General features: G+C 32.4%; 1 protein-coding gene across 1 annotated transcript; it reads right to left on the reverse strand.

Annotated features, from left to right (window-relative positions):
* On the reverse strand, positions 1-4,543 carry LOC128158377 (ficolin-2-like). The gene is made up of 6 exons (XM_052821167.1): positions 3,757-4,543; positions 3,324-3,405; positions 1,918-2,057; positions 1,430-1,526; positions 1,065-1,229; positions 1-266 (listed from the first exon to the last, which is right to left on the reverse strand). The coding sequence occupies exons 1-6, from the start codon at positions 4,057-4,059 to the stop codon at positions 1-3; spliced, it is 1,053 nt and encodes a 350-aa protein (XP_052677127.1). The 5' UTR covers positions 4,060-4,543.
* Between the last annotated feature and the right edge of the window lie 9,082 nt (positions 4,544-13,625).

A 13,625-nucleotide genomic window follows, 5' to 3' on the forward strand; every position in this document is an offset into this window, starting at 1 on the left:
CTATTTTTGATTCGATATTCTTCGTACCATAAGCCGAGTTGATTTCAGCGAGTAATACTGACCCCTCCACGGTTTATAAACTATCCCCACAGCGAAGATTGATGTGTTCCCAGCCAGGTACACACCATTAGGGTTAGCACAGTGGCAACGGTTGTGCCACCAGCCTGATGGGTACAATTCGGCACAATTACCTTGTAGCAATTTATCGTTGTCTTGATCCTTTGTGGTAAACATCATGTTGTTGATACTTGCACCGAAACAATCATCTACAAGGGAAATCGCACACATGGAGCTTCAAAAGACTTTTAATTTTGAAACAGACAAGAGAGACAAATAGTCCCTGTGTTCGGCTAATACAACAATGTTCAGCTTTGATTTAAGTTGTTTACAACATATATGTATCTACATGTGATTATACATGAGTTTTAAAAATGCAATATTTCGTATTGTTTAAAGTATAAGAAGATTTATTTTCAAAAAACAAATAATTCTGCGTCCAAACTTAAAACTCATATAGTATATTTTGACTTTCAACGATATCTAAATTTTAAAATAAAACTCACATGGTCATCTTTTAAAAATAGATATCTTTCATATATATATGTGCTTTTGAAAATGTGATTCTCTCTAACCTTCGTAATTCATAATTTTGGATAAAATGAAACATCATTATGGTTTATTAGCTTCCTTAATATTTCAATAAACAAATTTATCAAAACTGAAGCGAAGCAAATTTTTCGAACGAAAAAAAATAAAGCAGTATTTTTTTAGAATTTTATTTTGCCACAAAACCTGCTAGTACATGTATGATAAATCTGCATATAACTTAAACTTTTATTATAAATAAGATTCTAAAAAAAACCATTAAGCTTTGTCAGAAGGAAGATTTCTCTTCTAAAAAATATATAGCAGATCAATTTTAACTAAGTACGACAATAACTCAATTTTGCTTTACTTTAGGCTTCTTAGCGGTTTTCCCCAGAAATGTAAAAACCATTTTTTTGTAAGTTTAGTGGAAAAAATATTTTAAAACCATAAAAATTTAAACTCAAAGAAATTCTTACCAACATTACCCGAGTACCCATGTAATGTAACACTATAGTTCGATGTCTCGTTTCCTACGTTAAAACTGCTGTACTTGACGAAACGTGTCTGGTTTTCAAAGTCTGCCATGTCCATCCGCATCTCATACGTCCCCTGACGTAGCAGATAATGGAGGATGTCGTTACCTGTAAATGAATATTTCAGTTTATAAAAGTACATTCTTAAATCATAATATTACCACGTTAAATATGTATATAAACTATTCAATAAAAAAAAAACAGCAACTCAAACATATTTTCTTATTGTTTGTGTTCGGTTCATATTGTAAAAAGTGATAAAAATGTGTCTGTAAAAAGAGCAGAACATGAAATAAAAGATTTTCTACCCAGCCAGAACTCATTTCTCAGATCTCCAAATCCCGTCTTGTATTCTTTCCAATTACGAATAAAATCTTCTGATCCATCTTGTCGCCGTTGAAACACCTAATTGTTTATAATATTCTACTTAACTATTTGTCTCATCAGCATTTTTGTTTGGCATTTTAAACATAAAACCGTTAACACTTTGCTCAAAATCAAAATCATTTGCTTTTAAAATAATTATTTGGAACACTAATTTTTTAAAAAGTAATAAATAAAAGCACTTTTGTGATAAACATGTATTTTCATTTTATAATCTTATCTCAAAAAATTAATCACAATTCAAAAGAAAAACCCTTTTATATCAATAAACGCTTTATCATTGTCATTTAAGAATCTTGGTTTTAATAGCAATAAGAGATACCAAAAAACTTTTGTAGAACATATAACAGTTTAAAGTGAATTATCTGAATGATCATACAAATAGTTCTTAAACATCTTAAAAGTCATTTACCGTCCATCCACCGCCATCTATAACCATTTCACAAAAGACGTTCACGTAATCTTTCACTGGAAGTTTCACCCTATATATGCCACTTATTAAAGTTGGTTCCTGATTACGGTATGCTATGCAGTCAGTGGGAGGAATAGTATCTGGTGAAACATATTTAATCATATCAAAGGCTAAATTATTTAAATAAACCAGAAGATATCCTGCGATATTAAAATGATGAACCATTATATATATATATATATATATATATATATATATATATATATATATATATATATATGATTCATTTTCGATTTTACTGTTTGTAATTTTTTTCTTAATTGTTTTCTTAACATATTTTTTTAAATTGAAATTAAAAAAATGCATAGCTGGATAATTAGATGGATAAAAATTTCGGATGATATATACATGTACATGGCCTTGATTCTTTTTGTTGCAGCTGAGTGGGGAATGATAACAATGAATTATTTTAAACCATTTAGATGGGTATTTAGGACGTTATATCTCCAAATTTTGGTGTTTTTTAGGTCAAATTTCAATACAATTTTTACTACTGTCCCAAATACGAATTTCAGATAAAATACAGATTTCAAAAAAATTTGGGGAAGGTAGTCACCTCCACTCCCCCAATTAAACTTCCTCCCTGTTTAATGCATACAGCATTTATTCATACAGTTACAAATTAATGTCTAAGTTTAACAACCAAACTGTCGTGGTATAAAAATGTATGAAATTAAAAAACGCTAGTGTATGCATATTAATTTGAATTTATCAACCAAAGTTATTATATTTAAAGTATCTCCCTAATGGTTAACTCGTCCATGGTGTAAATTAGTCAAACCGCGTTCCTGGACACCCCGGTGTGGAAAATAAATTCTTTCGATCAAAATTAAAATCGGATCAAATTGGTCCATTTTATTTATTTTCTTTTTTGTATTAACCAAAGATGTCCCATCCAAGGTACATCTGCCGTCGATACATAATGAACTCGTCCTATACGTTTCGGCATGACGGTAATTAGTCAAACCGCGTTCTTGGTTACCTTCTACTATTCCATTCGTTCACAAGCAGTCGCGCTTCGCTAGCTTCTATCAATCAAAACTAAATTCGCGCATTTAAGAAACGAATTGCCTTATATCTTCAGCATTTGTCAAATCTTAACTTCTATGTATAATGCATATTACGCTGGTGTATGCATTTTTTTAGTAAATTTGCAAAAAGTCTTAATTCATAAGTACTGATAAGAGGAGAAGGTTTTGATATACGCCCTACTTCTTAAAATAGAAAGTGTCTGATAATTTACATGTAGTATTAAATATTCTTTGTATTAGTTTTTTTTTTACTAACGAAAAACTAAATCATCATTAATTTTTATACAATTTTGATTGATATCGATGTATGTATACCTTTGACACAGTAAGTCTGTTTGCTTGAAAGAGTAACACATTTTTCACTTGATGAGCAAGATACACATCTATTGGTCCAATCCTAAAAAGTGCAAATTAATATCAGAAGGGTCTATTGTTTTTGAATACCCAAACAGTTAAACCTTTTTTATCATTTTGTCAAAAACATTTTAACTTAAGCAAATGGATAAAAACGGATCTATTGTTTTGATTACACATACAATTAAACTCTTCTTTTATCATTTTGTTAGAATCATTTTAATTTAAGGGGTGAAGTTAACGTATCTTTAAGGATTGTCTCATTTAGTGTATTCATATTTTAAACCTAATATGGATGAGGTTGATATATTTGTTTTCAAACTTTAAAAATGATTTCATAGCAATCCAAATAAGGATTACATATATTATCAAATAGACAAAAGCTAAAACTTACTAGGTCAAGTTCAAATCTAGTATAATCAGAGTTTGGCTCAACTTCCTTTGTGTCAGATACCAGTTCACACAGTAAGTCTTGTTTCCGGTAGTTCACTCCACGACACAGCCTCGGTCTATCCCGACATTCCCGGACACACTGCTGCTGACCCACCATCCCTACCACCCGGACAATGGGACCCAGGAATCTTTCCCCGGGAACACCTGGGTAACTTTGGTCTATAGCCTCACATATAAAACATAATCTGAGTACGAAAATCAGACGGAAGAAAATTGTTATAGGTGTAATTTGCATGGTGATCATTGTTTAAAGTATGAACTAAGGCCTAATGAAAGAAAGTTCAGAGAAGTCCTATCTTTAAATCGTTTTTACGGAAATTTATTATTCATTGACATCGTAAAAGACATAATTATACAGCAATATCTCACATCAATAAAATCAAGGAAATAAATTTCTATCGTAATTTCAGACCATAAACTAATTATCCACAAATGTGAAATCGATAAAAAAAAAAACCACGGGTCTTGTTTTATAACTCATTAGAGAGGGGTTTTTTTTAAACCACAAATTCAATTTCTTTCACATAATTTTCAAACTCACACTTATCATCTTTTGCATCATATTTGAAAAACGACAGACATAATTGATATTATCTGCAAAAGTCCAAAACGTTTTCCTTTCGAAAGGAAATTAGTCGAACCGTAATTTTGAACAACTGCTTTTGATTATGAAAAGAATTGGGAGATGAGTACAAAAAAGCAGCAAAGAACTATATATGATAGGAGTTGAATTTGGCCCCCATAATTCGCCATTATTCATAGTGTTTCGGTAACATTGAAATGTTATGTTATTTTTTAGAGGAGTTGGTATAAAATATATTTTTAACCTACTTATTTGATTTATTTGCACTCACTTGCAGTATATGACGTCAGAAGTGACGCTATTTCTATGAATCAATCAAAATCAGTCAGAAATTGACATTTTTCCTACCTTATAACGAATGGGAAATATAGAGCGCATGCTTGAACAAGGACATTTTTTTTTTGTCAGTTATTAGTCTTGGCTAGTTACATCTCTGATTAAAATATGTTGTTTGTTCAAGCATGCGCTCTATGTTTTCTGAAAGAAAAACTTCTTGAAAACAAGCTGTTTTATGCTAAAAAATGGCTGGAAAAGTCTGTCTTCATGATACCATATTTCTAAATTTTGGGCACTTGAATCAAAATGAACATAATGTTAAAACATCACATATATATCTGTACAAAGAAAACAAAGAATTACAGTAAAATGATGATGTTTATTTTAGGGGGCCATTTTAGGCCCTTATCATATATAGTCCTTTATAATAAAAACTAAGAAAGTGCAAGAAAAAACTGAACCGCGTTATTCAGCCTGTAATTATTGAACTTCATTGTTTTAACATTTGAACAAATTGTATCTCAATGTCCCAAAAATTAAAGATTAATGACCTATCCAAGGAATTTAATTGTTAAACAACTAAAGCCTCTCCATAGTGTAGATTAAAACACCTGTGTATATATTCTTTAGGAGCCTAAAACCATTTTCTTAATACCTTTCTAAAAAGTATAACGCGATTTAACTAAAACTACTGTGGAGTCATTTAAAATCGTGGGGGGCCAATTTTTGTGGATTGTTGGATTTTGCTTATTCGTGGGGATGTAATTTTGTGGATATGTTGGTTTTCAGTTTTAGTCAGAAAAGTTACTCTTTCAAAACTTGTTTTCGGGAGGACGTAAATTCATGGGGGAGGGCTACCCACGAAAACCACGAAAATTGAGCCCCCACGAATTCTAAAGATTCCACAGTATGCAGGGAATCCTCCGCAGTTTATCGTTTGCGAGATAATGCAGGAACAACTCAAACAAAGCTCGTTGCATAGACAAGCAAGTCTTTTGTTGCTGCTGAAAATCAAATAAAAAGTTGTTACATTGTAAGAATTAAAAAATGATATTTTGGCAATATTTTACCATAAAAGCAGCAATTAAACGCTTAGTTTGTGCCCGACCTTGATTGAAAAACGTAGAAAAATGTGACAGAAACGTTTATAAATCAATTCGAAAAAGTACCTGTACAGGAAATTTTTAATCGACAAAAAGTTTTTTTTTAATTTATTTAAAGACAAACACATGATTACGGTACAATTAATAAACAATTATTAGTGGAATATTAATGAAATGTGTGCAAAATCCAAATACTTTATTATCTTTGGTTGAACGGAAAATGGTATTATAATAGTTATATCAAATTTCTGCCGCATTAAAACAGACCGGTCAAAAACAAAATTTTGTAGACCACATTGTTAATTTGTGTTTCTTTTCGATAGTTCAGAAGAAAACGTCACTGAGATGATGAAAATCTGAAAAAGGCTTAATTATAGGTCGATCCACCTTTCGAAGTTCAATGCTTTGACCATACCTCTCAATGTGAAAAAAAGGTCACTTCAAAGTTTCACCTATTTTGGTCTAAATGGGAATGGGCCATGCATGTGCGAAAAGCCGGGTACAACATGTTTAACGCAATTCTTTCGCAGATGAATGCACAAGTGCTTGAGGAGAGGATCGACCCCCTTTCTCCATCACCCCACTCCAAGTATCTAGATCCCCGGGACTCTACTTATTTTTTTTCTTAAAATTATCTTTTTTGACATATATATAATACCGAGCACAGTGAAAGGCGGGCGAAGGTACACGTATATATAAGAAAATCAGTAAAAGGAGAGTTGAATCAGGGCTTCTATGGGCTAAATGAATTTTCTTTCAGCCTTCGGCGCCGCCATACTGGTCCCCATTTTGTTTTTAAAATATCAGTTTGATCATTAATTGACTAGCACTTATCGATGTTTTTGCCCCTAAACTCGATCAAAAAAGTTTTTGATGTTTCAATTTAAGGTAATTCAAATTTACAAAAAATTAAAATGAAAACAAGATAAGTTTCCATGGTGCTTTAATCAAGAAACACGACTAGTTTTACGTATGTCTTATCAAATTACTAAATGGAGAATAAAAACATTAACATCAAAGAGCGGACCTTTTAGATACTGTACGTATAAAGTATTAAAATTTTTTATCACTGGTAGTCAACATATGAATTAAATTGATAAACAATGAAAGAAGAATTATTTTTTTCGGAATTACGTAACTCTCTTCGGTTACTTCCAAGGACAAAACTTGTACGTTTTACGCAGGAAATGACGTCGTAATGTAGACTGAACACGCGACGTTTTGTTTTAACCTTGGCTAATGATGTGAGTTGGCGGATCCTACTGTGTGCGTTTCGAATAAATTGTACAAAAATCAAACTGCACTGTGTTAAATCTGCGCTCTGTCCAACGGTCACACCGTTTACATATTATAATGTATACATACATTCAACAAAATTACTTAAAACATGCAAACATTTTGAAAAAAAAAATCATATCCCCTCTATATATAATACAAAAAGGTTGCAAACTTCGTCTGCCAGCTAAAAGGTACCGCCGATGCCTATTTATTGAAATAGTCTCGTTCAACCAGACGTTCGGCTGTCTCCGTAAATCTCCGACGAGCAGAGAGTCTGGTAAAGCGTCACGTTAATAACTGCTACCGATAGGGGCGCTGATTTAGTTTCATTTTGAATTGTTGTGTCAATGTGTGCCGGTTTGAATTTGTGTGATATACAGTACTTTATTTTATTGCTGTTAAACTTAAGGAACGTTCGTCGATTTAGTCTTATACTATAGTCTTGCTTTCCACAGACTCACTAAACATGGCTGAACTTACATTTGAAGCAAGGAATGTTTGTTTACGTGTTATAACGTTACACGATAGCTAGATTTTAAATTGAAATAACTTAAAAACATTTATGGGTTCTACCCTATCCCATAAGGTAACACTGCAAATAAATAAATAAATTCCGTTATTAAACTTTCAAGTTGAGATCATTCAGTTTAAACGGCAAATTCACAAATAGTTGATTCCGTCATTGTTTATATGTTATAGGTGGTGGGTTTTTTTTTCAACCAATCAAATTCAAAACCAGTTTTTGATAAGCCTCGTTTTGAGGTCACAAACATTTACGTGACGCTTAACTAAATCCAATCCATCTTCAGCCAACGGAAGTGAGGTTTTATTTCAAGAAAGGTAACTCCACTTATAAACAGAGAAGTTTTGTGTGTACACGAAACAATGAAAAGGTAAGAGATTTACGAAATTGCATGGAAAAATCGACAACGAATAATGTATCCGTGAAGTTTGATCAATATAATAGTAAAGGAATAGTATACATGTATATGGCACAGACGAGGATTTTAAATAGATAATTGTCATGACATTGCCTATTCACTTAGAAACTTTCAAATTGTCCAAGGTCAATGGATCTTCTTAAAAAACAGACAAGTTGCTGGTTATGGATGCATGTTATTATATTTGGTCAATGGAAGATACCGATGATCTCGTCAAAGATGATGCTTTGAGGTCTACTATACTAGTACCTACGATTTATAAATATATCGAGGTCCCTGCATATTCTTAACTGATAAGGACAGTAAAGACAACGGGTTTAAAAAGACTTCCTATAAATTTGTCTTGGGTTCTTTAACAATTCTGCCATATTGAAATTTGTGTAAACGATGTATAAAATATAGCTATATTCAATCAAAGGAGAGAATTTATTTGTAACAGACAAGAATTATGTGAAAGACGTAAAGACAGACAACTGATTTCTGTTTTCATAATGTACTTATTGCATGACCTTATAGATAGATAGATAGATAGATAGATAGATAGATAGATAGATAGATAGATAGATAGATAGATAGATAGATAGATAGATAGATCTAGATAGATAGATAGATAGATAGATAGATAGATAGATAGATAGATGATAGATAGATAGATAGATAGATAGATAGATAGATAGATAGATAGATAGATAGATATTCTATAAACCTGATTGATAATTTTTCAATGTACATGTATATGCGTCAAGAAATTGTATGCTTCCTTGTCACAAATCATGATAATGATTACTGGAAGCAGTTTTCTTGTCTCTCGAGGATGTAAATGCCTAATTCAAGAGTTACTACTTCCAAATCCTTGCCAACATTCTTCAAAATCTCTTCTTTTTTTTCTTTGTCTTTTAAGGTTTTTGGTGTTGGTTTAAACAAGTATTACATTTATATTTGTTTTTTCAAGGCAAAGGAAAAAACCATAGACCAGAGAAGCATCTTCTTTAATTTATTTATCTTTTTAGATATGAAGGGAAAATGAGAATTTAAAGGTAGACATGACTATAATATCGAAACTCCAAACAAACCAGATCCTGTTGTTATCTGATATAAAATCACAAATGAACATTGCAAGTACATGTACCTGTTACATATGTACTATATATAAATGGAAGTAATTACCTTGTTTGCGTCTTTTATATTTAACGTTTATCTCAAATTTCAATAAAAAAAATAATACAGGCTGATTATGCATTCCAAATATTGATTTTTTAATACTGTGATTCCCTAGCATTTGATTTGTTAGATACGCGGGGGTGTTAAGAAGGCATATGGGAAATCAAGCGTCTTATTTTGACTGTTACATTGAAAATCGTGAAATTAAAAAACTATTTTGAATAAGATCAAAAACCTAGTATTGCCCTTTAAAATAGATGTCAGTGCAATAAAATTGGGTAGTACATTACTGCCACATTGGTGCATTATCACGTGACAACTATAAATAGCTTATATTTTCCTTAACATAAAATGTGATAGAACAACACTACCCCGCGGTTTCCAAAATAAAATAAACATATATCACAGTGCAAAATTGACTGTTCTATAATTATCTTTATTTCGGACTTTACTTTTCAAATACAACATTTGTTTTGTCATATATTCTTGGAATGTAGTGTTAACAAAGTGAATTAGCCATTGACACCTGGCAGACTCTTTAATTAATTGTAATTACAAATCAGACAGATGTTTTCCCTAAGAACTACTTATTTCTTGAAACAACATTGCGTAATTATATATATGCCATTCATGTCCTCCATCAAAGACTCATTGAGTTAATCTTATTAACTAATACCTGCCTGTGAATCTTTCACTCAATTCATTTGATTTCATCAGATTGTCACTTTCACTCATTGTTCAGATTCTTATAAATACTGAATTGTATTTGTCAATCTTCAGTTCGGAGGCCTGACGCATTACCGGCCACTTCCGTCTGTATCCCTTATTTGTTTGTTATTGTTCATCTTTTAAACTCGATTGATAATACATGTAAATACGGAATCCTTCATCACTAGGTTCTATTTCTCTGGAATTACATATTGGTGGACCCTTGGGAATACGGCATACATAACCTTAGACTTTTTATTGGTTTACTGTCAGCCGAAGTCTCAAACCGGAAGGCACGCGTAGAACACATGAATTGAGTCTACGCGTAAGAAAATAGTGCAGAAAGTTTTCATGCATTTCAGTAAATATGTATTATAAAAACACGCATTAAATCTTTTTAAGGCCTCTGTGTATGAACAAAATTCTATTTAGAAAATAAACAAATAGTTTTATTGATCAAAATATTCTTGCTCGTGTTCAAATGTGGAATGAGTTACGTAACTAAATGCACAGCGTCGTTAACGATTCAGTTGGCGTACGAGCTCATTAATCAATAGAAGAGGTTGATGGTGGAATCGAAATTAAAGTTCCCAAACGTAATGTGCCATTTTTGAAAAGTTGTGAATTTTATTTTGACAATCTTTCACCTTAATACTACCAAACTTCATGCGCAAGCCGAAATTAAATTCGGGACGGGTTATACAAATTAAATAGGTGTTTCACTGGCTTCCAGTCTACTTGCGGTATGACTGCTGTTCGTCTCGAAAGGAATTTTGAACAAAGAAAATAAAAACAAGTCTTAATTTGCCTTCTCGTTCGTTGGCTCTTTAGTTGATTAGACTGAATTTAAATTTTAAACAATGCATTGTAAGCAAAATCTATAATAGATTATACATTTTGGAAGACTTATACATATATGCAATCTTATCGATTGAAGAACCAAGTTAAATGTTACTGTTCATGTATTCCGGCATAGTTGGAATCAGGCTTGGAGTGAATTACATTGTACATGTAAAATAATCCATTACATTACCATTACTTCATGAACTAGGGCATTAAATTACCATTACCATAACTTATTTTTCTTGAAGTATTGCATTACATTAACATTACATGAGTAAAGTAATGCATTACCATTACTTTGTGAAAAGTCAATAAGTTTTAAAAAATTAATTTTAAAACTAAATAAAGAGTTTTTGTAAATATTTCATAAATAAAACATGCTTTGAATATTTACAGGTTCATGTTCATGTTCACTATCAGGTTCAAATTTAATAACTTATACAAGATTGCTGTTGCACTTGTAGTTCTCAAAGTAAGGTTGTTCCCGTACATTTACACGCTAATGGCGGAGTTGACAATCTCTGTTATTTATGTCTCTGATTTTCGGAGTATGATTTTTAATGAAAGGAACGGTTGTATCGTAATTCGTGTAGGTCATGCACGAGTTTACACAAAAAAGTAGTAAGTGGCGAACGGATTTATTTTTACATATTAATTTTGCATGAATCGCAAATGAAGAAAATCGTGTCAGATAAGTCGGTCTTAAAAATCAAAATGGCGACCGTGACAAATCTTTTTATTGTCAAAGTTCTTGGAATCTTATTGTAAAGAAATATTTTTAATGTCAGGTGCCTGTGTTTGTTATCGATATACAAATGTTCACTTTGTTTGTTAATTTATCAGTTTTAGAGTTTTCGGAGTTTTCATAAAACTTTTATTACGGATACCGTCCGACTTGTGGATTTTCCCTTGGATCACAAAATTGAATAAATCTAATACTTAAAATTATCTACTTTGATATAGTTGTTTGATTTTCCCGGTTAGTAGTAATTTTTAAAATTTTTCCTTTGGGTTTTATTTTACATAATATACCGTTGTGTCAATTTTTTACAATTATGAAGACAGGGATTGAGTAAAATTTAGACAAAGTATCAGACAATTGCAAAAAAGCCGAATTAACATATTAGATTGTAACAACTAATTCAAACTCATAAATTTTGGAAGCATATTCGAGGAAATCCAGGACAATTACAAATTCAAACTTTCAAGACCCCGTCTTTCAGTACTCTCAGTACCTTGATTAACTTACGGCCCACAGCGCGCCTCAACCTTATAATTGTTCCTTTTACGCCAACATTCCCTTCCCCCGTCCGTACAGCTCACGACGGATGCAGTTTTAGAAGAATTTCCCTAGCACCGTAAAACCTACGCGGTCACACATACCAAGTGAAGGCAAAACATTTCAGTTTAATCAAAACCGCTGCTTGAATTCTATGTTTTTCTAAATAGTAATTCATCCGGCTCTCGTAAAACCTTTCCAACCTTTATAAAGTTTGCACGGAAAACGCTTTGTTGCAACAAAACAACACAAAGCATTGGATTCTAGCAGCGCTTTTTAATTTAAGCATTGATCAAACTAACGATACGTATAAACTTTCAAGTTAAATATATACGGCATAGGCGTCGGAACCAGGGGGAGGGGGGGAGCTAAGCCCCCCCCCCCCACTTTTTTGCAAAGTTAGACCTAACCATTAGGCACATAGCATCATAGAGGGTTCAGCCCCCCCCCCTCCCACCACTTTTTCTCGCAGCAAAGATAATTGTTCCTAAATCTACCTCGAAAGAGTGAGAAATTGTCGTCCCCCACGGATTAGGAATTCCATGATTTGGTGAAAAAAAAATTGTTAGGTACTAAGAATTTTTTTTGGAAGTATAGGTATACCCCCACGGATTAGGACTTTCATGATTATGGGAATTAGTTTTTTTTTCTCAATATTTCTGAGGATTAGTCTAGCCCCCCCCCCCCCCCCCACTTTCAATTTACTTCCGACGCCAGTGTACGGGGTAGTGTTGTTCTAATCGGACACAAATATATAAATGTCAAATACTAAACGTTTTTGTGATCGGCTTCGGTCGATCACAGTTGTCTCCACATATCCGGCAAGTGTGACTGTTTGCGCACGCTTTGCGCTTTGAACTACTAATTACTATTTCATGATAGCTTCATGTAAATCTTTCATTGCGTGTAGATTACTAAAACATTATTCCCACGCGATTGCCTTGAAGGTAAAACATGTATACGCTTACATACATAATGAATAAAATCACGTTTTTCTTTACATGTGTAAAAATATTAATCGGGGATACTATTCGCCAACTGAAAGTAAAGTTTATTAATGTCTTCCTATTTCGGAAATCAACAAAACGATGCGATATATCTTACTAGTATTTATTATGTTTTTGCACGTACCAAAGCTGACCAATGATACATGTATTACATGCCGAAAATACTACCCGTGTGATATACCTTTGCTTTATCAAACGGGTACGGGTGGTGCTTTATTAAATACTTCCAGTTCGAACTGTTTTTGACACAGCCCCTCGCTTCAACGCCTCAGTGAACTATTTTCGAAGATTTTCTAGCATTTTACACATAACTAATAATATCTACTAACAAAAATAAATTAAAATGGATTTTGTCGAAGATTTAAATTTAAAATATGAAGGAAAACACATAGCTGTTAAGTTTATAAAAACTGCAAATCACGTTAGCTCCAAAGGAGTTAATTCTGACGAAGCGATGAAAACATAACAGTTTGATTGTGTTTCTATCAAGATACAAGAACTTACCAAAATAATGTCGCCCAAGACTTTTATTTCATCACTAGTAAGCATCCTTTTTTTCAATAGTTTTAACTTTGAATCATAAGACTAGTGTTTGTTAAACATCAACAACTGTTCCTCCTTTGAGTCAATT

This window comes from Crassostrea angulata, chromosome 8 (genome assembly GCF_025612915.1).
Source record: "Crassostrea angulata isolate pt1a10 chromosome 8, ASM2561291v2, whole genome shotgun sequence".
Classification (NCBI taxonomy): Eukaryota; Metazoa; Mollusca; class Bivalvia; order Ostreida; family Ostreidae; genus Magallana; species Magallana angulata.

What these genes read in the sequence shown, in the direction of transcription:
- LOC128158377 (XM_052821167.1), bottom strand. Translation starts at nt 4,059, where the DNA reads ATGATCACCATGCAAATTACACCTATAACAATTTTCTTCCGTCTGATT. An exon ending in ACAGACTTACTGTGTCAAAG is followed by an intron (nt 2,058 to 3,323) that starts GTATACATACAT and finishes ATGTTTCACCAG; the next exon opens with ATACTATTCCTCCCACTGAC. An exon ending in GAGAAATGAGTTCTGGCTGG is followed by an intron (nt 1,230 to 1,429) that starts GTAGAAAATCTT and finishes ATTCATTTACAG; the next exon opens with GTAACGACATCCTCCATTAT.